This window comes from Hemitrygon akajei, chromosome 16, assembly GCF_048418815.1.
Source record: "Hemitrygon akajei chromosome 16, sHemAka1.3, whole genome shotgun sequence".
NCBI lineage: Eukaryota > Metazoa > Chordata > Chondrichthyes > Myliobatiformes > Dasyatidae > Hemitrygon > Hemitrygon akajei.
Genome location: NC_133139.1, coordinates 7107952 through 7132417, shown reverse-complemented (window position 1 = coordinate 7132417; position 24466 = coordinate 7107952). Strand labels below are relative to the sequence as shown.

Genomic DNA, 24466 nt, shown 5'->3' with positions numbered 1-24466 from the left:
GATTTCAAGCATCTGCAGAATCTCTTGTTTATACAGTCAGCCTTCTGTTCCCATAGAAGAACATAGAGAAACCCTAACCAACAAGGAACTCGAAGGTCTGCTGAAATCCTCTACAGAAGATGATGCAGTAGATTTAGAGGAGGCACAGCCATCAATTTGGACATTTGAAAAATTTGCAGCAGTTTTTCAACAGGCACAAGTGTTAAAGGATATGATCCTCGAGTACGATCCTTCGTTGGAACAAAGCCTCCGTGTCACCCGAGGGATAACAACATGCCTACAACCACTGCAAGATTTGTTTGATGATGCAAAGAAAAAGAAAGCTTCCTATAACAATTAGCTTTCTAACTAAAGCATCTGCAATTGTGAAGCCTCGACCATTAACACTTGAAGATCCTCAGCCCTCAAACTCCACAGATCCTGACATTAGTATTATTGAGCCTCCTCCAAAGCATCATTATTCCCTAAACAATACAGTGTAACAACTATTTACATTTTGTTAGGTATTATAAGTAATCTAGAGATGATTTAAAGTATATGGGAGGATGTGCGTAGGTTGTATACAAATACTAAGCCATTTTATATAAGGGGCCTGAGCATCTGCGGATTTTGGTATCCACCGGGGGTGGGGTTCTGGAACCATTCCCCCACGGACACCAAGGGATGACTGTAAACTGTTCTCCCACTTTTGGTGATTTGGAAATATCTGATTTTGTTTAAATATCCTACTGATTTAAATCTTTTTTTTAAACCCTTCAGGCCTGGACGAGCGAACAGGGACTGGCCCATGGGCAGGAAGTGGACAGGGCAGTAGTCCAACCTACGAACAACCAAGAGTAAGTCTGCCTTGCTTTCCCCTTCTTGCTTTTGGTGGGCAGAGAAGTTGACATGAATGTATTGAGCCAAAGGGCCCATTTCTGTCTGAATCTTCCTTATCAGCTGTCCTTAATCTAATGCTTTCTATGCCGGTTCTACATGTAACCCTTTGGTTCAGCCAGCTCATCTTTGTCTAGGGGAAGACAGCCTCTGGCCCAGCCAAACTGAGAAATCTCATTTGTGTGGATGCTGTATGATGTGTTGCCTGGTTACAAATCCCAACTGCAAAATATCAGACAGTACACCATATGCAATTAAAAGAGTGAACTTCATAAATCTTAATCTGACTATAGGGTTAGTAAAGAAAATAAGAAAAAAGGGCCCATTTTAATGAAACAGTCTAATGCGCATGTTGGAGCTCACAATTCATCCAGTCATTTCCAATCGACCTCCGAGTGCCGCCGACCTTCAGACCCTCGCTCCTAGTCCACTCCCTCTGGCAGTCTACCAACTCTCTCCACTCGCATCTTTTTTTCTTCATCTCTTGGCACAGAAGACTGTGAAGTCCCTGCTTCCAGACCCACAAGAAAGAACAACATGCCTCTCATTGGCTAACATACATTCCAAAGGTCCTGTTATCTCTAGTCATAACCCAAACATTGCTGCTACAAAGAAACCATTACCTTAGCAGTGAAACACTTCAGAGAGGCCATTACATTAGGAGTGAAACATTACAGAGCATTACAAACATAAACACGAGTTGAACTGAATAATCTACCCAGAGTGTTTTTTTAAGTCAGAAAATACCCTATTTTTTCCAAGTTACAGCATGGAGATGCGCTGTGTTTTCATTCAACCACCTGAATGACTGGGGATTCCACAGTGTCTGGCCTGCTGAGTGTTTCCAGCATGTCATTTCATTTTAGATTTCCAGTAGTTGCACCTTTGTATTATTTCTGTAGCTACCATCCAAAAAGGTTTGGTACTGATGCTGAGACTGAGTCCACAGCCATGGTGCCATTTCATTGCCGCAGCCAGTCCAAGATCCCATTAGTTGCAGGCCACAGCCTCAGTTCAGCACAGAGACAGGGAAACCTTGTGGGGCAGAAAACTGAACGCCAGCCCTTCCCTTGCCTCCAGTCCCAACACCCTAATCTTTTCAATCTGGCTTGCTGCTTAAGTCTGCCAAACAGCACTCCTTCAGATCTGAGGGAATTAAAGTTTATGCATACTGCCACCAGAGGAATTGGCGATAACATTTTTCACTTGTTCCAAAATGAAAATTAGAGAAGAAAAGATCAGGTTTATTAGTCATATGAACATCGAAACACAGTGAAATATGTCATTTAAGTCAAATCAGGAAGGTTTGTGCTGGGCAACTGCAAGTATCACCACGTCAATATAGCATGCACACAATTCACTAGCCCTGATCTGCACACCTTTGGAATGTGGGATGACACCAGAGCACTTATAGGAAACCCAGGTGGTCACAGGGAGAACATACAAACTCCTTACAGAAAGCGGCAAGAATCGAACCCTAATTGGTGGTTGCTGGCGCTATAAAGTGCCATGCTAACTGCTATACTATCGTGTCGCCCAATTTTATCGTGTGCAAAGGAGTTGGCATCCAAGCATCTGATAATCACTTTTGTTTGGAACTCCCAGTGCCTTGGCATCTGACTTGCAGGAGCTGTTGTTCCCATGTTTCCTTTTTAAAAACTCTCGTCATAATCCAGGGTCACGTCCTGAAATGTTAACATTTCCTCATCTGTCTCCCCCGCCCCCCCCCCCCCCACCCCACCACCATCACAGATGCTGGTCGACCCACTGAGTTCCTCCAGCATCTGCTAGAAGAAGAGATTTAATTGATAGTATTCATTGTAGTAAAGAAAAAACTATATTCCAAAAGTGCAATATTACTTGCCAATTCGTTAATGCAAATATGTAATCAGCCAATCATGTGGCAGTAACTCAATGCATAAAAGCATGCAGGCATGGTCAAGAGGTTCAGTTGTGTTAAACCTAAACATCAGACTGGGGAAGAAATGTGATTTGTGATCTTGACCGTGGAATGATTGTTCTCAGATTGTTACTCTCCTTTGATGTTTCACACACAACAGTCCCTAGAGTTTACAAAGAATGGTGTGAAAAACAAAACACAAACATCCAGTGAGCTGCAGTTCTGGGGGTGAAAATGCCTTGTTACTGAGAGAGACCTTGTTAAGTTAACAGGAAAGCAACAACAGCTCAAATAACTCCACATTACAAAGCATTGATGTTCAGAAGCGCACCTCTGAATGCACAAGCATTGAACCTTGAAGTGGATGGTTTACCGAAGCAGCAGTAGACCCTGCAGCAGCATGGTTCTACTTCTGTACCTAATAAAGTGGCCATGGAGTGTATGTAACATCTAGTATGTAATAGAATGGAAGAATGGTGAGTACACTGACTAGGCCAGGTATAGAAACACCAATGCCCAGGAATGGAAAATCCTACAAAAAAGTTGTGGATACAACCCAGTCTATCACAGGTAGAACCCTCATCGCCACTGAGCACTTCAGTACCGAGCTCTGTAGCAGGAAAGCAGAATCTATCATCAGGGATCCCCACCATCCAAGCTTCTCTCTTTTCTCATTGTTGCATCAGGAAGGAGGTGCAGGAGTATCAAGGCGGACACCAGCAGGTTCAGAAATAGTTATTGCTGCTCAACCATCAGGCTCCTGAACCAGCATGAATAATTCCACTCAACACAACTCTGAACTGGTTCTATAACCTATGGGTTTACTTCCAATGTTGTCAGTCTTTGTAGTTATTCATTGCATCTATTTTTTGTTCTATTATGAATGCCTGCAAGAAGATGAAGCTCGGTAATATTTGGTGACCTATATGTACTTTGATAAATTTACTTTGAACTTTGAGAATGTTGTCTTAATCAGAAGAGTAGGTGTAACTGCTTCAATCTAAACAAATATTTGGGTTACACATACTGGAGGAATTCAGCAGGTCAGGCATCTATGGAGATGAATAGTCACTGGACATTTTTGGCTGGAGACCAGAGGAAATTTTCATGTTTGTTTTTATTTTATTTTCATGTTTGTGCTTTATCCCATTGTAAAGCACTTTGATCTACATTTGTGTGAAAAGTGCTCTACAACTAAGTATAATTATAAATTCCCAATATGTGTAGTTAGTTGTATATGATGAATGAAGTTGATCATTGATCAGGACCTGTTCACCTCTCACCAGATGTAAGCCAGCATCAACTTTCAAGGTTTATTTATTTAATTTATTTAGAGAGACAGAAGGGAATAGACCCTTCCAGCCACACTGCGATTGAGCTCTGAACTTCAACACCCTGGGCTGTAATGACATGCTAACCACTACACTACCGTTGCATCCATACTTACATTGGAAAATCTTTCTTAGTACTTTGCCCAGATTGGAGAACACCTTTCTATGCTGTGACTTGGGATCAATGTTCAGAAGTTAGAACATAGAACATACATACATACATACATACATAGAATGTACAGCACATTACAGGCCCTTCGGCCCACAATGTTGTGCCGACCTTCAAACCCTGCCTCCCATATAACCCCCCACCTTAAATTCCTCCATATACCTTCAAAGTTCAAAGTAAATTTATTATCAACATACATATGTCACTATATACAACCCTGAGATTCATTTTCTTACGAGCATTCACAGTAAATACAAAGAAACACAACAGAATCAATGAAAAGCTGCAGCCAGGCCAAACAATCAACGTGCGAACTGTGCAAATACAAAAGAAAATAATAAAAAATAAGCAATACATATCGGGAGCATGCGATGGAGTCCATACATTGTGAAATCAATTTAATTTTGGGGTGAGTGAAGTTGGATGAAGTTATCCCCTCTGGTTCAGGAGTCTGATGGTTGAGAGGTAATAGCTTCCAGAACGTGAGGATGTGGGTTCTGAGGCTCCTGTAACTCCTTCCTGATACAACAGCAAGAAAAAAGTATGGATTTTGTATCTGGTGGGGGCTTTACCTAAAAGCATCCAGTCTTAGTGCACTGGGTCTGCTGGCAGTTTGAGCAGCAGCTGTTGGAGGGAAGGAATTGATTGATGTTTTGAATTGAAACCCTCTGTCAGGACACTGTTTAACATTGTTTACAATTTAAGTTTGTCTAAAATTCTAAAGGAGAAAAAAATAATTATTACTCTGGATCTGATGCAGTGCAAAAGAAACACTGAGAAAAGGAACACAATAATAATAAAAAATGCAATAAATATAAATACATAGTGCTTATACATTAATTGTGTGTTCATAACATGAGGTTTGGTACAGCAGTGCCTATACATAGAAAATTATCAAGTTGTGGTTGGGGATGTGGAAGGATGTGTTAGTGGGGGGAGGTGTGAATCAGCCTCACTGCTTGGGGAAAATAACTGCACTCTTCTGGGTTTGTATGCAAAATGTTGACAACTCCTTTCTTCCTGCAGATGCTGCTTGACCCACTGAGTTCCTCTAGCATATTGCAGATTCCAACTTCTACTGTCTCCCCTGTCTGCTTGTGCATTGTTCTGCTAGGGAAAAAGAAGAATATTTTATATTAAAAAAACACTGGCACAGAAGTTTGTAACTACAGGTGGTTCTGCAGATGCTGGAAATCCAGAGTTACACAGACAAAATGCTGGAGGAACTTAGCAGGTCAGGCAACATCAATGAAAGGAATAGAGGAAGCATTTCGGACTGAGACACTTGTTTTTGGATGCCAATGCTTTTTTAAAACTTGGAATGTGTTTTGGGTTTACAGCTTTGAAACCCTTCACTGCCATGTATGTTTTCCAATCCTGTTATCTTTCTTTCCCTTTTCAAACAGAGCTATGGTGAGGGTTCCCACTACAGCGATCATACACCAAACAGGGAGTTGTCATCAGGTGAAGGCCTTTCTTCGTCATCCTTCATGAACTCCGGTCTCGTTGGTGAGAATGAAGTGATCTTTACTTCCTAAATTTTCTGAAAGAGAAACTTATTCAAATTTCTGGGGTGTGGTGTTATTGCTGCAGAACTTTTGAGTTTTTTTCCCTCCATGATTGAGCACAGACTTTGCCATCCCAAAATAAAATAAATTATTGGCAGGTGGTTGGGATCAACCATTTTAATTGCATTTTAAATAAATTAATAATCATTTAATCTGATGGTAGAAATTGAACGCAATGTGTACAGCAGTGAAGAAAGGGCAGCTACTGCATGGTCAGTGTGGATGCTGAACAGAATGGTGAGGCAGCTTTTCCAAGGAGATCAACAATCTTGATTTTTTTGGCTGAGGAGTAGGAAGTTAATGTCGTGGTGAATTAACAAAGATGGCATCTTCAGCTCTAAGCCTGAGGTGGTGACCTGCAGGCAGGTCAAAAGCCAGAAGCATTTGGTATTTACAGAAGCCTTAATGGATTTGTTTTCTGCCTTGACATTCCTCCAGCTTATGCCTCCTGATTTGTCTAGCCTGAAGTGTGAAGCAATAGATGTAATTTCTGTCTAAAGAGATTGTTTAAGCAGCTCGTAATCATTCAGATTTTTATAAAGTATCCAAGTATTGAGCCACATCCTTCTGTAGATAAATCACTAGAACTGTGCTATTAAGTCTTAGAAAGCAGTAAGGCTTAGGAAGTTCCCAGGTGGTGATATTTGAACTCTCTGCATATCCTGTAATTGAACCACTGTGTATGATCATACTACAAAATTCTGTTTCCCAAGAGATTTTGGGAAGTGAACTTGGGGCTCCCATGTGCTTGTATACACACATCCAGTATGCTACCACTTTTAAGGCCCATTTGACGTTGAATTAGAATTCCTATTGCTATAGTCTCATGATTTTATTTAAAAAATTTAAGGAGAAGCTGAAGACCATTAGACCTAGCAGTAGAATTAGGCCATTTGGCCCATTGAGTCTGCTCCACCATTCCATCATGGCTGATTTATTTTCCCTCTGATCCTTATTCTCCTGCCTTCTCCCCATCACCTTTGATGACCTTAATAATTTAGTGCCTATTGATCTTCGCTTTAAATACATCCAGTGACTTGGCCTCCACAGCCATCTATGGCAATGAAATTTACAGATTCATCAGCTTTTGGCTAAAGAAATTTCTCCTCCTCCTCTCTGTTCTAAACGGATGTCCTTCTGTTCTGAGTAACACACACAAAATGCTGGAGGAACTCAGTAGGTCATGCAGCATCCGTGGAGAGGAACAAACATCGACTGTTTATTCCTCTCCATGGCTTCACTCAAAAGGTGGTGGGAGTGTGGAATGAGCTGCCAGCAGAAGTAGTGGATACAGGTTCAACTGCCATATTTATGAAAAGTTTGTATGTGGATGTGAGGGTTATGGAAGAATGTAGTGGTCCAGGTGTGAGTAGATGGGACTTGGGAGAGAAACAGGCTAGATGGGCGAAATGGCCTGTTTCTGAGCTGTAGTACTCTGACTAGATACAGCTTTGGGGGGGTACCCACTATCTGAAGCTGTACCTACACACTTTCAGTGTAGCCAGTCCCATGTATAGAGAACTGATGAAACAGGCCCAAGGTTTGATGAACTACATTCCAGATAAGAGTAGGGGAGATTTGTCAAAAAGAATTCCCTCTGATGCCCATCCCAAGGAACTGGTAAACTTCGAAGGTGGTGAAAAATAAATTTTCTGGAATCCAAATCTACAGTTCTCTTTTCTAGGCTTTCCAGTGCTCGAATAAAAGTTGGCTCTTGCAGTTGGAGGCTTAAGACCTTAAGAATTCTTCCAAAATAAGGAGTTGACCCTGTAGTTAATTGATTGGATTATTATTGTCACATATCCAGGGGTGCAGTCTTGGATACTGTTCAACATTATGCTGGAGGAACTCAGCAAGTCAGGCAGCATCTATGGAAAGGAGTAAGGAATTGTCATTTTGGATCGAGACCCTTCATCAGGACCAGAAAGAAACATGGCAGAACCCTTCCAGTCCTGATGAAGTGTCTTGGCCTAAAAGGTCAACTCCTTACTCTTCTCCATTGATGCTGCCTGACCTGCTGAGTACTTTCAGCATTTTGTGTTGCTCAAGATTTCCAGCATCTGCAGAATCCCTTGTGTTTATGATTTGCTGCTCCATTGCATACTATTCATACAGGTCGGATCATTACACAGAGCATTGAGGTAGAACAAGGAGCCCTCCAGGGAATTAAATGCCTTGTGGATAATAGAAATCATATTTGAATTTGACATTGTTAACAGTTTTGTAATTCTCTGATCATTGTGTGTATTTTGTGAGTGAATAACCTTTTGTAGTTTTTTTTTTAAATAGTCAAAGGTAAAACAATAACAATGCAATGCAGAATATAGTGTAAAAGTTACAGTGCAGGTAGACAAGGACTGTATTTCGGAGTATCTGAACCCACTGCTGTCTGCATGATTTTGTACATTCTCCCAGTGACTGTGGGTTTCCTCTGGGTGCTCTGGTTTCCTCCCACATTCCAAAATTGTAACAGTTGGTCATTACAAATTGTTCAGGGTTAAATCAGGGATTGCTGGGTGGCAAAACTGGAAGGACCTATTCTGCACTGTATCTGAATAAATGTAAATACAGTTCTAGATTAGCCTGACTTGATGTACTTTTGATTATCCAATCCTTCAACTGCTCAACTAGAATGCTGATCTTTAACTGGAACGTCAAGGATTCCAAGTTGGCATTGATGATATCTGGTGATGTTTTGAGGCCTGTTCACAAAATTTCTAGATGTACTCTTTCCCAACAGGAGGACCCTCACCAGCACCACCATCTAGGCCATCCTTTCTTCTCGTTGCTGGCATTGAGATAGAAGTACAGGAGCCTTAGATCCTACACCACCAGGTTCAGGAACAGTTAATCCCCCTCAACCATCAGTTTCCTAAACCAGCATGGAAAGCTTGACTTGCCTTAACGTTGAACTGATTCCACAACTGTTGGGCTCACTTTCATGGACTCGGCATTTATTAATATTATTATTTTCCCCCTGTGACCACATGGGTTTCATTTGGATTCTCAATGTTTATTAATATTTAGTTTTTTCTGTGTATTTGCACATTGCATTTATTGTCTTTTGCACAGTGTTTGTCCATCCTTGTATGCAGTTTTTCATTGATTTTTGTGTTTCATTACTGTGAATGCCTGCAAGTAAATTAATCTTGGTAGTGTATGGTGACCTGGCTTCACTTGCGCGTGTGTGTGTGTGTGTGTGTGTTTGTTTTACACACTTTAATAATAAATTTACCTTGAACTTTGTATTTTGATCCTTGATGCCATGGGACATGTCAAAGGCACATTGTCCCTTGTAAATTCTAGAATATGAACATGCATACTAATTAGGGAAGGGAAAGCAGTTGGTTTCTCATGGAAAAGTTCCTCAGAGGTATATATCCTTGCAATTTTCTACTTGAATTGGCTCCCATGCCATCATACACGAAGCATAACTAATGAAAATTCTCTCTCGACAGCCCTAAGCTGCTTTCTGACTACAGTAGCTATTTTAGCTCTGAGCTGTGCTGATATCCCTTGTGTTTTTATGCATGTTGATCTTTGCCAGGTACTCTAAATATCTTGCTCTGTTATTTTGTACATTGTTTTTGCCCCTTCCCCATTCCAGGTACCTTATTTGTAAACTGCCTCTGAAGAGGCGGATCCATTCTACATTTTGCTTCAATGAAAATGAATTGGAATCGGCTTTATCTCTTCCTGCACTCCTCTCTCTTTCTGTTCTTCATTCTGGCTCCCTTCTCACCCCTTCTTTTCTCCTCACCTGCCCATTACCTCCCTGTGCTGCCCCTCCTCCCTTTCTTCACTCTTGTCCCCTATCAGATTTCTTCTTCTATGACCTATTAGTTCCCATATTCTCATTTCATCTCGCCTTCCCCTCACCTGGCTTCACCTGCCACCTACCAACTTGTACTCCTTCCCCTCCCCCACCTTCTCCCCCATTCCAATCCAAGTGAAGGGTTTTTGGCCAATATGTCAACTGTTCTTCTTCTCCATAGACACTGTCTTATCTGCTGAGTTCCTCCAGCATTTTGTGAGTGTTGTGCTGGATTTCCAGCATCTGCAGAATCTCTTGTGTTTATGATTAAGGCTCTGTCTTTGTTTTATGATCTGGTTTCTGCTGTGACTTTTCAGTCTAGCCTCCTGACGAGTGTCTGCTACCTTTTTTCAGGCCCTGTAGCTTTCCCTAATGAGCCATTGCTCTGAGCTCCTTTGGAAATTATTATTGCCGGCTGGAAATGTAGCACTTTCCCACTGAATCAAACAGTTTGAAACTAATTCCTCACATGCTCGATACTAACACCTTCAGGGACTTGCTGAAAAGGCTATTTCACTACAGAAAATAATTTGGAACAACTAATACTGTATTTGTTACTGGGCCTTTTTTTGTTTATTAATACAAAATAAGCTCCAGGGAATGCAGTGTTGCAATTAAAGCAAAAAAGCTTGAAGGACAATCAGAATCAGGTTTATCACTGACATGTTGTGAAAGTTGTTTTATGTGGCAGCAGTACAGTGCAGTGCATAAAAGTACTGCAAAATTACAATATGAAATACATGTAAAAATTAAATCTCATCATCTTTGTCATTATGTACTGTGTTGTATGACTTAAGTGATCATGGTCTTTGACCATGATTGTTCTTAGCAAATTTTTCTACAGCAGTTTGCCATTGCCTTCTGGGCAGTGTCTTTACAAGATGGGTGACCCTGGCAATTATCAGTACTCTTCAGAGATTGTTTAACTGGCGTCAGTGGTCAAATAACCGGGATCTGTGATGTGCATCAGTTGCTCATATGACAGTCCACCACCTGCTCCCATGGCTTCATGTGGCCCAGATCAGAGGGGCTGAGTAGGTGCTACACCTTACCAAAGGGTGACCTGCAAGCTAGCGGAGGGAAGGGGCACCTTACACCTCCTTTGGTAGAGACTTATCTCCATTCTGCCGCACTAAATTAAATAAGTAATGCAAAAATATTAAGGTGGTGGTCATAGGTTGGTTCATTGTCTGTTCGGAAATCCTACAGTGGAGGGGAAGAAGCTGTTCCTAAAATGTCTTCATGCTCCTGTATCTCTTTTCTCATGGTGGTAGTGCGAAAAGAGCATGTTGTTGATGGGGATATTTAATGATGGATATCGCCTTTTTGAGGCATTGTCTTTTGAAGATGTCCTTGATGCTGGGGGGGCTAGTGCCTGTGATGGAGTTGGTTGAGCTTGCATCTTTCTGTAACCTTTTTCTGATCCTGTGCAGTGGGCCCTCCATATCAGACAGTGATGCAACCATTTAGAATGCTACCCATGGTACATCTGTAGAAATTTGCTGTAGTCTTTGCCATTGCACATACCAACAAAATATAACCACTGTTGTGCCACCTTCGTAATTGCATCAATGTGCTGGGCCCAGGACAGATCTTCAGAGATGTTTTCACCCAGGAATTTGAAGTGTGTGGTAAATGCACTTATTATTTTTTAAGTTATTTGTTTTATTACTGTGTGTGAGAGAGAGTTGCATGTACAGTGCTGTGCACCATGGTCTGGAGGATTTTTTTTTGGTGGTATACATGTGTATGGTTGTACTGCCTCCAAAGCCGGTATATCCTTAAAGTATGGAGACTGCACACAGTACTCCAGATGCGGCCTCACCAGTACCCTGTACAGTTGCAGCATGACCTCCCTGCTCTTGAATTCAATCCCTCTAGCAATGAAAGCCAACATTCCATTTGCCTTCTTAACCTGTTGTACCTGCAAGCCAATTTTTTGCGATTCATGAACAAGCACTCCCAAGTCCCTCTGCGCAACAGCATGCTGCAGTCTTTCACCATTTAAATAATAATCTGCTCTTCTATTATTCCTTACAAAGTGGATGATCTTGCATTTACCAACGTTATATTCCATCTGCCAGACCTTGGCCCACTCACTTAACCTATCTATATCCCTCTGCAGACACTCCACATCCTCTGTACAATTATTTTTCTACTCAGTTTAGTGTCATCAACAAATTTTGCTACGCTACACTCAGTCCCCTCTTCCAAATCATCAATGTAAATGGTAAACAGCTGCAGACCCAACACTGACCTCTACGGCACTACTGACTGCCAACCGGAGAAACACCCATTTATACCAACTCTCTGCCTTCTATTGGTAAACCAATCCTCTATCCATGCCAATACACTTCCTCCGACTCCATGCATCCATATCTTATTTATAAGTCTCTTGTGCGGCACTTTATCGAATGCCTTCTGGAAAACAAGTATACGATGTACTTATCCCCTCTATCCACTGCACTAGTTATGTCTTCAAAGAACTCTGGTAAGTATGTCGAACAGGACCTGCCCTTTCTGAATCCATGCTATATTTGTCTAAAGGAACCACTCCTTTCTAAATATTTTGGCATTTCTTTCTTAATGACAGCTTCAAGCATTTTCCCAACTACAGATGTTAAACTAACTGGCCTATAGTTGCCCATCTTTTGCCTACATCCTTTTTTAAAAGGTGGCGTAATGTTTGCTGTCTTCGTATCTGCCGGGACCTGCCTAGAGTCTAGAGAGTTTTGATAAATGATTACCAACGCACCTACTATAACCTCTGTCAATTCCTTCAGCACCCTGGGATGCATCCCATCAGGACCAGGGGACTTGTCTACCTTCAGGCCTTCTAGCTTGCTCATCACTATCTCTTTAGTGACTGATTTTATCAAGGTCCTCACCTCCCATTTCATCCATAACATCCTTCTTTGGCATATCACGTGTGTCCTCCACAGTGAAGATAGACACAAAATAGTCGTTCAATGCCTCAGCCATTTCCTTATCACCCAATATCAATTTCCGCTTCTCGTCTTCCAAGAGACCTACGTTGACTTTAGCCACCTTCTTCCACTATATATATTTATAAAAACTTTTGCTATCTGTTTTTATACTTTGTGCTAATTTACTTTCATACTCTATCTTCCCTTGCCTTATTTCTTGTTTAGTTGTTCTCTGTTGCTTTTTAAAGTTTTCCCAATCCTCCAGTCTCCCACTACTCATTGCGGCTTTGTACGCATGAGCTTTTAATTTTGATACCATCTTTTATTTCCTTAGTTATCCAAGGCTGGCTCTCCCCACACTTACCGTCCTTACTTTTGACTGGAATATACTTTTGTTGAGCACTGAGAAATTTTAAAGTATTCCACTGTTTCTCAAATGACCTACTAAATAGACTGTGCTCCCAATCCACATTAGCCAACTCCTCCCTCATCCTGTTATAATCTTCCTTGTTCAAGCATAATATACCAGTTTTAGATCTAACTATTTCATCCTCCATCTGAATGCAAAATTCAATCATACTATGTTGAAATCATCAGGCTCCTGAACCAGCGTGGATAACTTCACTCACCCCAACATTAAATTGATTCCACCACCTGCAAACTCATTTTCAAGGGCTGTACAACTCATGTTCTCAGTATTTATTTATGTATTTTTGTTCTTTTTGTATTTGCACGTTTGTCATTTTGTGTTGGCTTTTCATTGATTCTATTGTATTCCTTCTGAGAAGAAAATTAATTTCAAGGTAGTATATGGTGATATACATGTACTTTGATAATATTTACTTTGAAGCGATATTTTCGGATCTCCAAAGAACCCACTAGAATAAGTAACGAGAAATGTTTATGTGGCTTTGTTAGGGAGGTAAACCCAATAACTTCAAGAGCAAGCTTGGCATAAATAATTCAAGGTGAATCAGAATCAAGTTTAATATCATTGGCATGTGTTATTCTTTGTCATGTATTCTTCTGAGCAGTGGTATGGTGTAATACATAATGAAAACTAAATGTCAATGAGAAATTATATGAAAATTAAGTTAAGTTGTGCAAAAAGAAAAAAAAAGTGTTCATGGGTTTATTGTCCATTCTTAAGTCTGAATGCAGAGGGGAAGAAGCTGTTCTTGAAATGCTAATTGTGTGTCTTTAGGCTCCTATACCACATCCTTGATGGTAGCAATGAGAAGAAGGCATACCCTGGGTGATGGGGGTCCTTAATGATGGATGCCACCTTCTTGAGGCATTGCCTTTTGAAGATGGTCTCACTACTGGAAAGGCAAGTGCCCATAACAGAGCTTACAACTTACTGCTGCTTCTTCCAACCTTCTCCACCCTGGAGTGTCTTTGCTCATGAGTGTAGTTGCATGATTACGATGGGCAAATAACTTGCAGTCGACAGTATAAGATATGTGAATGATGTTTGTCATGTAGGATTTGCAGAGTAATTCGTGAGCATCCATGTGTGAATTCTCTGTGGATTAGGAAAACTATATAGTACCATGTGGCTGCTTTGCACCTGCTACCCCTGAGTGATTAATTTGTGATGCCAAGGGGAAGATTTTTTTAAAATATCACTGTCTTAATTTGCATTGTTGAAGGAAAATATCTTTGGGGCCTTAACACTGGATTTTGTTTATTTCAACCTCTAGGAATTCTACCGAGTGAAGTTGGAGGGGAGGAACTAGGGACAATATTGTGCTTGTATATCTCAACAGTGGATTGGCCTCTTGACTGTTGGTTGTCTGTCGTATCTAGCGATGACAGGAGACCTGTGCAGGAGAGTTTTTTTTAAAGTAGAAAAGCTGTTGCAATGGGATAGTTGCATCTCCCTGACCTCCAGTCTGTGTCCAGTGGTATGAGGGATCGTCTCAAACTGGGGTCTTCCTTAGTTGCAGTGAATGACCGTAACTACTTCGGTGCCTTGACGTACCCTTTGAAGAACTACCTTCCTGGCCACTGGATCTTAAAGTAGATCTCATCTGATAAGTATATCCCTATCCTACTGTGGTATGAAGCCCACCGGCTGCACTCACCTGGTTTAGCTCTCCTGTTGAAGTAGTGTACAGGGAGGGCTTGGCTGCTGTCACATGCAAACAGCTACTTGGAGCCACAGGTGAGAACGCAGTGTCTGGTGGGAACCAAAGGAGAGTGAGCTGCCCCAGAACTGACACGACAATCCCCATCACCAAAGGTACCATCCCTTCCCTGGACACTCCATACACCCCTTGCTTTTTGGTTGAAATTGGTTAAAGTTAACAACATGTTAACAGCTGTACTGTTTTGTGACAAAGTAAATTGCAGTTTTCAACTTTGTTTTCATTTTTTTATTGCATTTGGGTGATCACCTGAGTTATAGTAAGAAAGCATAGTGTATTGTCCTTCAAAGGGTGGTGTATCTGTGGAATTCATTGCCACAGGAGGCTGTGGAGGTCAAGGTATTTGGTATAATTAAAAGTGGAGGTTGATAGTTTCTTGATTAGTCAGGCCACCAAAGGATACAGGGAGAAGTCAGGAGAATGGGGTTGACAGATGATAAATCTGCCATGATAGAATGGAAGGGCAGCCTATATGTGCTGAATTGCCTAACTCTGTTCTGATGTCTTATAAGTCGGAGGGTGGGTGTTGAGTTCAAGAGCCATGGGGTAATGTTGCAGCTCTATAAATCTGGGTAGACAATACCTAGAATATTGTATTCAATTCTGGTCACCTCATTATAGGAAAGATATGGGAGCAGAGGAGATTTACCGAGATGTTACCTGGGTAGGAGAGCATGACTTGTAAGGATAGGTTGAGTGAGCTAGAGCTTTTCACTTTGAAATGAAGGAGAATAAGAGGTTGATTAAGAAGGTGTGTTGTGTTGACCTTCATTAGTCAAGGAGTTGAGTTCAAGAGCTTTGAGGTAATGATGCAGCTCTATAAAACTGAGTTAGACCACACTTGAAATTTTAAGTTCAATTCTGGTCTCCTCATTATTGGAAGAATGTGGATGCTTTGGAGGGTGCAGAGAAGATTTACCATGATGCTGCCTGGATTAGACAACATGTTCCATTGCTTTTGCTTCTACTTGCTTCATCTGTCTCCCCTGTTTTCTCAGTCAGTCAAGTTTTCTTTACCCTCTACCCAATGTTCAGCTGCTCAAAGTGGTGTCAGCCTGAAAAGTTGACTATTAATTCTTCACCATAGATGCTACCTGACCTACTGAGTTCCACCAGCATTTTGTGTGTTACTCTGGATTTCCAATACCTGCAGAATCTCTTGTATTTATGCTCTTCTGTAGTCCAGGTTTTGACCTGGAGGCATACAGCATGGAAAAACAGGTCATCACATCCACACCAACCAACAGGGATCCATCCATATTATTCCCATCTTCTAGCATTTGGACCACCATCTCCATGACAGCAGAAGGATGGAATTGTTTCAGGGCAACTAAAGCATTGGAGATGTGGATTGATCTTTCCAGTTTATTTGCCCTTTCAAGATGAATCAACAAATACCCTAAAGCAGTGCGCGCTAAGCATGTCTACATGTACACTAAGAAAAAGTTATTTTTTTCTCAAATCAATTTCAAATACAAACCTTTCATGTCACCTTTTTAAGTTCCACAGTTTCACACTACTTGGAAAATAGATTATCATTAGTATTAACCATACTTTCCAACATGCATAATATAAATAAAATTGTAATTAGTTGAATAATCTGTTTTTAAAGTTTGGCGATAAAGTACCTTAGTGTGGACCAGAGCAGCCTATTGCGGATGTATCTCTAAAAATAAAAAAAAAGCTTTCACCATGCGCACGTGTACATAATTGTGGTCAGTCTGTTGATATCTGTCTTTTATTAGCTTTTCTTGGAAGTTCTTTAGCAAATTCTGAAATTGCATAATCTTTAGTTGGCAAAATTTGAACTTGTGCACCTTAATGATTTGTATAGGATCAGAATGTAATTGATAGCTGAGGCCAGGCACCAATTCCCTACAACACCTGATTAGTTACCACTGCCTCCCCACCCCTGAAAAAGACCTATTTATTTGTACTGTTACCTGATTGTATTGAAAATTGGTTAACCTTACAACTAACATCATTCATTTAACTTTTTTAACAAGACCTTTTATGTGGAACTCCATTGCAATCTTTCTCACAATCCATGAGGATCACATCAGCTTCCTTCTATTCTGCCAATAGCATCCTCAAACTGTAGTGTGTTTGTCAAATATTTTCCCTTTCATTACTCAATCTTGACTTTTGTCCAATTCCACTGGTGTTTTTGAAGTCAAGTTCAAGTTTACCATTCAACTGTATGCTGCCTAATGAAAGTGTTCCTCAGGACTAAGGTGCACAACAGAGTACTTAAAACTCAGACACATCATACCACAAAAAAAATTCCACAAGATTGACATTGAGAGTAAGGTGTGTTTATGACACAAAAATAAACAATGTTATGCTACTTGCGCTTCATATGTGATGAGAGCTGGGTAATGGCAGGGAGTACACAAGTCTCATGGCCTGGAGGAAGAAGCTGTTTCCCATCCTAGCAGTCCCTGTCCTGATACCTCTTGCCTGATGGTAAGGGATCAAAGAGACTGTGGAACAGACGATGGATCTTTGACAATGCTAATGTTCTATTATCTTTAAGTATCAGATGTAGGAGCAGAAATAGACTATTTGGTCCAAAAGGTTTGCTCTACCATTCCATCATGGCTGATGTATTATCCCTCTTACCCCCATTTTCCTGCCTCCTTGATGTAACCTTTGATGCCCTTACTAATCATGACAGGGTTAACCTGCTTTAAAATATACCCAGTAACTTGGCTCCACAGCTGTTTGTGCCCATGAATTCCACAGATGCATCACCTTCTGACTAAAAAAAAAAATTCCCCCTCTTCTCTGTTCTAAAGGAACGTCCTTCTATTCTGATGCAGTGTCTTCTGTTCCTAGACTCCCCCCACCATAGGAAACATCCTTACCACAACCACTTTATCTAGGCCTTTCAACATGTGGTAGGTTTCAGTGAGATTTCTACCTTCATTCTTCTAAACTCCAGCAAGTAAGGCTGGTGTGGTAGCATAGTGGTTCACATCACACAATGCTTTACAGTACAAATGACCCAGGTGCAATTCCTGCTGCTACCTTTAAGGAGTTTGAAAATTGCTAAGAGTTGGGGGGGAGGGGGGGGGTGGTCTTCTGGATCCAAAGTGCTGGTTGGATGTAGGTCCTTGGGAGCCAAACTGGGGAACTTGGCCTAGACCTGATCCCCTCCTGATCATTGTGAATTGCAAGACATCTGACCCTACAAAGGACTGCAAGCCCTCGTGAGTGGATCATTGGGGTCTGATCCACCAATGTGAGATATTTATCATGAGTGTGGTGTACACAGAGCCCTTAGCCTTGTCAATGATCCCTCACCTATCCAGCAATCTCTTTGGCCCCCTACCATCAGGCAGGAGGTACTGTAGCATTAGGACAAGGACTGTTGGGATGGGGAGCAGCTTCTTCCTCCAGGCCTTATGACTACTGAACTCACGGTCATCACAAATGAAATGCTGGTAGCACTATACTGGTTACTTATAACTTTTGTCAGAAATGCAAGTCATTTGTTAATTTATTTGTGCTGATGTTACTTTATGTTGTGTGTGAGTTGTATATATTGTAGTGTGCACCTCGGTTTGGAGGAACATTGTTTCATTTGGCAGTATACAATTGAATGACAATGAACTTGATTGTGACCAAATACCAAGGCCAGTAGTGGATTTACCTGCAGATATCAGGAAAATCATTAGTGGATGAACATTACACGTTTTATGATTTCTTGGTTACTCTCAAGTGTTAGTAGTGTAGCACACCTCAGTTCTGCTGAGTCATTGATACTATTCCAAGTATGGAGAAATTATCCTACCATTCCTCCTTTCCACACCAGCCACATAACAGTATGTTGACAGCAATTCAAGTCTTCAACATTTTCCTACCTAGGCATATGCCCAACTTCTACATTATTCATTATTCAGTTTGAAAGGAACTTGTATTGAATAAAGGTAAATAATTTTGTTTGTAAATCTCATGTTCAATTTTTGGTCAAATAAACTATTTCAGGAATTTAGGAATTGGTTTATTATTGTCCCATTTACTGAGGGAGGATGACAATCTTGTCACATTATTACTTTGATTTTTCCCAAAGAAGATCTGCCTTTTCATGCATGACATTACTAGAGTATTTATTGAGTAGTGTTTATTTAAAGATGTTCAAGTCTAAACAGGTGCGAGAATACGCCGCCTAGGTATTGGTTTTGGTTTATTATGGTCACATCTACTGAGGTACAGGAGAAAACTTTTACTTATGAGGGATACAACATGGAACAGGCCATTCTGGCCTAATGAGCTGCACTGCCCAGCAACACCCCCCGCCCCTCCCCCATTTAACCCCAGCCTAATTATAGGACAATTAACCTACCAACCGGTATGTCCTTGGATTGTGGGAGGAAACCCATGTGCTTATAGGAAGGACAACCAAACTTATAGAAGGCACTGAAATTGAACTCAAATCCAATGCCCTGAGCTGCAGTAGCATCGTGCTAACCATTACACCACTGTAGCAGACACCGGAATTAACTCTGATGTCCCAAGCTGTAATCACATAGCGCTAACCACTATGCTACCATAGCAAACAGCGGAATTAAACTCCATTGAGCCACGCTGTAATAGCATCAGGCTAACCACGACGTATGGCGTGTTTGCCTGCTTTCCAAACCGCTCGCGCCATATGTAAAAGCATCAAGGTGGTTAAAAAGTTCAAGTTCATGTTCGTGTTTTTTGTCATTCAACCATACGAGTGTGTATACCACTAAAAGAAACATCATTCCTCTGAGGCCATAGTGCAAAACAGAGTACAGATAGTCACACGCAACACATGTAGTAATGATCCAGCACATCATCACAAAATATTAACACATTCACTGTATGTTTATGTAAAACAGTATAATGTTGCTGATGTTGTTATAATAAAACAAGCAGTTGTATAAAGAAAACAATACAAATTATAGTGCAAGTTATCGAGAAAGTATGGTGCAGATAGATCAAAAGATCAACAGTTCATCCCTTAGTCATACAGTCATTGAAAAGTACACCACAGAAACAGTCTCTTCAGCCTATCTAGTTCATGCCAAACTATTTAAACTGCCTAGTCCCATTGATCTGTACCTAGAACTTGGCCCTCCAAACCCCTACTATCCGTGTACCCATCCAAACTTCTCTTAAACATTGAAATCAAATCCCTATACACCACTTGCACTGACAGCTCATTCGACACTGAGTGAAGAGATTTCCCCTCATGTTGCCCTTAAAGTTTTCACCTTCACCCTTAACCCCAACAGCCTCTAGTAGTCTCACCCAACGTCAGTGAAAAAAGCCTACTTGCATTTACCCTATCTATATCCCTCATTTTGTATACCTTCATTAAATTTCCCTTCAATCTTCTGTGTTCCAAGGAATAAAGTCCTATTTAATCTTCCCTTATAACTCAGGTCCTCCAGACCCAGCAGCATCCTTATAAATTTTCTCCGTACTCTTTCAACCTTGTTTACATCTTTCTGTAGGTGGGTGACAATGATAGCAAACAATACTCCAAATTAGGCCTCACCGATGCCTTACACAACCTCAACATAGCACCCCATCTCCTGTAGTCGGTACTTAGATTTAAGAAATGTATGAGTGGTCCATTCAATAGTCTGATAACAGCTGAATAGAAGCTGTCCTTGAGTCCACGATCTCTGGTTTCAAAACATCGCACAGTTGTCTTCATTCCTTGAGCAGTTTTTGACTATATAATTACCTTTATCTGATATTGGTTATATTTTATAGATCCCATTGTTCTTGTTTCAAGAAGGTTTTCTTTAGGGCTTCCACAATATTTATCACTCCGATTGCCGCATTTGAAGGCTCAGACTGTACTCGCTGGAGTTTAGAAGAATGAAGGAGGATGTCATTGAAACCTGTTGAATATTGAAAGGTCTGGTAGAAAGGAGGTAGAGAAGATGTTTCTTATAGTGGTGGGGTCTAGGATCAGAGTGGACAACCTCAGAATAGAGGGACATCCCTTTAAAACAAATTAGGAATTTCTTTAACCGGGAGTAGTGAATCTGTGATTCATTGCCAGATGGCTGTGGAGGCCAAGTCATTGGGTACATCTAAAGTGTAAATTGACAGGTTCTTGATTAGTAAAAGGGTATCAAAGGTTATGAGGAGAAGACAGGAGAATAGGGTTGAGCGGGATAATAAATCAGTCGTGATGGGATGGTAGAGAGACTTGATGGGCCGAATGGCCTAGTACTGTTCCTCTGCCATAACTCTTAATTTTTTTCTTACTTTTATTCTCAGATTAGCTGTATTTCTGCATTAGTTCTGTGTTCCTGCTTTAAAAGAACTTAAAAGTTGATGAGTGAGCAACTGCTGTGAAAAAGAAGACAAACTGTGCAAATACAAAAAAAATAATAAGTAATTAGCTTGAAGGTGATGAGATGCAGTGTACATTCGGAAGTTAGCAGGTTGTCAAAGTATAGCTGTTTAATAAAAGATGAGCAAACTAGTTCCTTGCAGCAGAAATTGATCAGTGAATCTTTTTTTGTTGTTATGAAAGATTGGAGAGAATATCAAGAAAACAGTCTTTGTTTTAATGCACTGGGATTTTTAATCCCAGCTACAATGGCATAAGGGGTCTTAGCTCATCTCTAGTGTAGTGCTGGAGACCCAGGTTCAAATCCCACCGGTGACTATAAGGAGTTGGTGCGTTTTCCTCATAACCCTGTGGGTTTCCTCCCACATTCAAAGACGTATGGGTTGGTAGGTTAATTGGGTGGCGCAGTCTCTAAAACTGGCAATTTTACCAGTTTGCTTCTCAGTGAGTATCTGCATTAACTATGTGTTCAGACTTTGAATGGAGGTGGAACCAGCACCTTCTGACCCAGAGGTGTGAGCTGTACCAGCTAAACAAAGTGAGATTGCAATGAAAATAGTCTGAGGTAATAAACGTGAGTTGTAGTGCTTTTGGTGCCTGGTTTGAGTAGGGGCTGAATCCGATTTTGATTAACCAAATTATAGGAGTTATTGATCTGCAACTGAGAGCAATTAACTCCCAGGCTGCCTTTGTCATTAGTTTCCAGGCTTTAGTTAAACATAAAATGGATTTGTTATAAACGCCCAGTAAATCTTGAGTTGGGCATAGTTTATATAGTGATGGCAGGTATAAAAAGTGTGATGTTTGAAACTTGATTTTTTTAATCTATTTAATATTGTGCTTCCTGTCGAATGTGAACTATTGTTGATAATACCAATGCCTCAAGATGTTTAATACTTGGATTACTCAGACTAAAGAATCAATTATATTCTTTTATAATCCTTCTGCACGTTTACTGTAGTTGGAGCAGCAATTCCTTTGTACAAAAGTAAAGGAAATGTAAACACAATGGTGAAGATTTTTCGACAACTGATTAAAGAAACTTTTAAGGAAGTACAAGCAATGGGGAAATTGTTTGTATTGATGTATTGCAATGCAAGTTTGAAATGTGTTGTGTAATGCCTTGTTATTTTACATAGTATGTATTGTACCTTTACTTTCTGTGCTGCATGCTTAAAGGTTCCACTTTGGAGGCTCAGCTTTATATTAATTAAAGCTTTGAAGTGCGGGGAGGGGCAGCCATTTCCCAAAACATTAAAGCCTCAGCTTTGGTAATAAAATGTCCAGGTGGATTAGATGATTACCAGAGCACTGCATTCCACACAGTCTCGAGGTGGATTCCCTGAGGGACTCACAAAGTAGTTGATCTCCAGAATTGTTCTTTCATTTCTTATCCACTAAAACTAGTAAATCGCTTTACTGTTGTCAGATATACTGAGGTACAGTAGAAAAACTTTGTTTTGCAGGCTATCTATACAGATCATTTCATCACAGTGAATTAAGCAAAACAACAACTGAATGCAGTTACAGGGGAAGTATGGTGCAGGCAGACATGTGGAACCATCCTCTTAAAAGCTTATAGTAATGTTCCTTGGAATTAATTAGTAGGCCCTCCATTTGTTGGGCTCAACCAGATATAATACAGGTTTCCCCTGCTATCTGAAGGTAGAACATTCCTATGAAACGGTTCGTAAGCCGGAATGTCGTAAAGTGAAGAAGCAATTACCATTTATTTATATGGGAAAAATTTGAGTGTTCGCAGACCTAAAAAAATAACCTACCAAATCATGCCAAATAATTTTTTAGAAAACCTAAAATAACAGTAACATATAGTAAAAGCAGGAATGATACATTAAATACACAGCCTGTATAAAGTAGAAACACTTTTCTGCAATCATTGCAGCACTATCTAGCGTAGCAAAAATCTCACGCAAGCACTCTCAGCACAAGCATTCTCTACAGAAGCACTCTCTCCAGTAACCTCTAGGCTATGAAGCTGTCAAATCATACTAAATAACACATTAAAAATACACAGCCTATATAAAGTAGAAATAATGTACGTCCAGTGTAGTTTCACTTACCGGATTCGGGAAGACAGCAAGCGCACTGATAATGGTGTGTTTGGCTGAGTCGTTGGAGGTTGGGGTGGTGGAAGGTAGAGCAGACTGGGGTGTCATCTCATCGTAGTCTGTTTCCATCAGGGCAGGCAGGTCACCTTCTATGTCTACCTGCCTCGATGTCGAAGGTCGAGGTTCATTGTCTGCTGTGGCTGATGTGGAAGGCTTGAAAAACGACAGTATGCTTGACTGCTTAGCCTCATGCATTTTTCTATCATACAGTTCTTTGTAAGCACTCAAACCATCCTGCAAATATGCCCTAAACCTACGTACCCTTTCAAAATTAAAGTCATACTTTCCTGCAATCATTGCAGATTTGTCAATCACAGCAAAAATCTCACACAATTGCTTCACGTTCAGTTCCTGGACAATTTCACTTTCGGGCCATTCGTTACTGTGTTCGGTTTCAATTGTTATCCTTTCCTCGTGCAATTGCATCAGCTCTTGGTCATGGGATGCCAAAACCTCTTCAACATCATCTTTGTCAATTTCCACAAACCCAGCTTCCTTAGCCAAACTCACTATGTCCTTACTTAGTTCACCACGATTGAAACGCTTTATTATGTCTAGTTTTACGCTAGGTGTAACACCCTTACAAGCTCTTTTAGGCTTTTCCGATACCTTAGAGCTCATCTTGCTAACGGATGCACAAAATAAATTGACATAAAGCACAGATGTTCACAGGCACGTGTTTAAGCAATGGCGACTAGAATGCATTTCCAGGGGAGGAGCTTGGCTGTTCAGAGTGCGCGCTGCCTTTTTTCATAACAGTGAAAACACCTGTTAGTGAAAACCGGTAACCGGTCTTTCGTAACAGCGAGGTGTCGTAAAGCGAACATTTGAAAAATGAAGGCCACCTGTACTTCCTGGCTGTCTAGATATACAAGCCAGGGCAGTGTGATATGAAAAGCAAACTGCTGCCAATGCAGCTGATGAATTGAAAGGAACAGCCAAGACCAATATAGTTTGGCACTAGCAGTGTTGTAGGAGTTGCCCATTGGCATTGAATTCAGTGTCTTAAGGGCTCCTGCTCCACATTTTTCCTCTAGGTTTACTACTGAAGCCTACTCAATGAGTGGGTATACCCACAAGGCAGCAGTGGTTTGAAATCAGAGCTTTCCTTGTAGATGAGCTGCCAACCATGCCTGATATGCCCCATCTGCCTGAAGTGACTGGTTTTAAGGCACCAGTAACTAAGCCACATGTTGAAGGCCAGGAACTGGACTTGGTTGTCAGAGGCTAATTGAGACACATGCCGTTGGGAGCAT

At 40.8% G+C, this 24466-nt stretch overlaps 1 protein-coding gene across 12 annotated transcripts in view; it reads left to right on the top strand.

Moving 5' to 3' along the window:
• Positions 1 to 24466, top strand: part of LOC140739720 (transcription factor 12-like) — a 175233-nt gene that overhangs the window by 66992 nt on the left and 83775 nt on the right. For all 12 annotated transcript variants that reach the window (XM_073068173.1, XM_073068171.1, XM_073068175.1 and 9 more), the window contains 2 exons: positions 760 to 836; positions 5683 to 5785. In XM_073068173.1, the coding sequence (XP_072924274.1) occupies positions 760 to 836; positions 5683 to 5785 (180 nt within the window). The remainder of the gene's footprint in view (positions 1 to 759; positions 837 to 5682; positions 5786 to 24466) is intronic.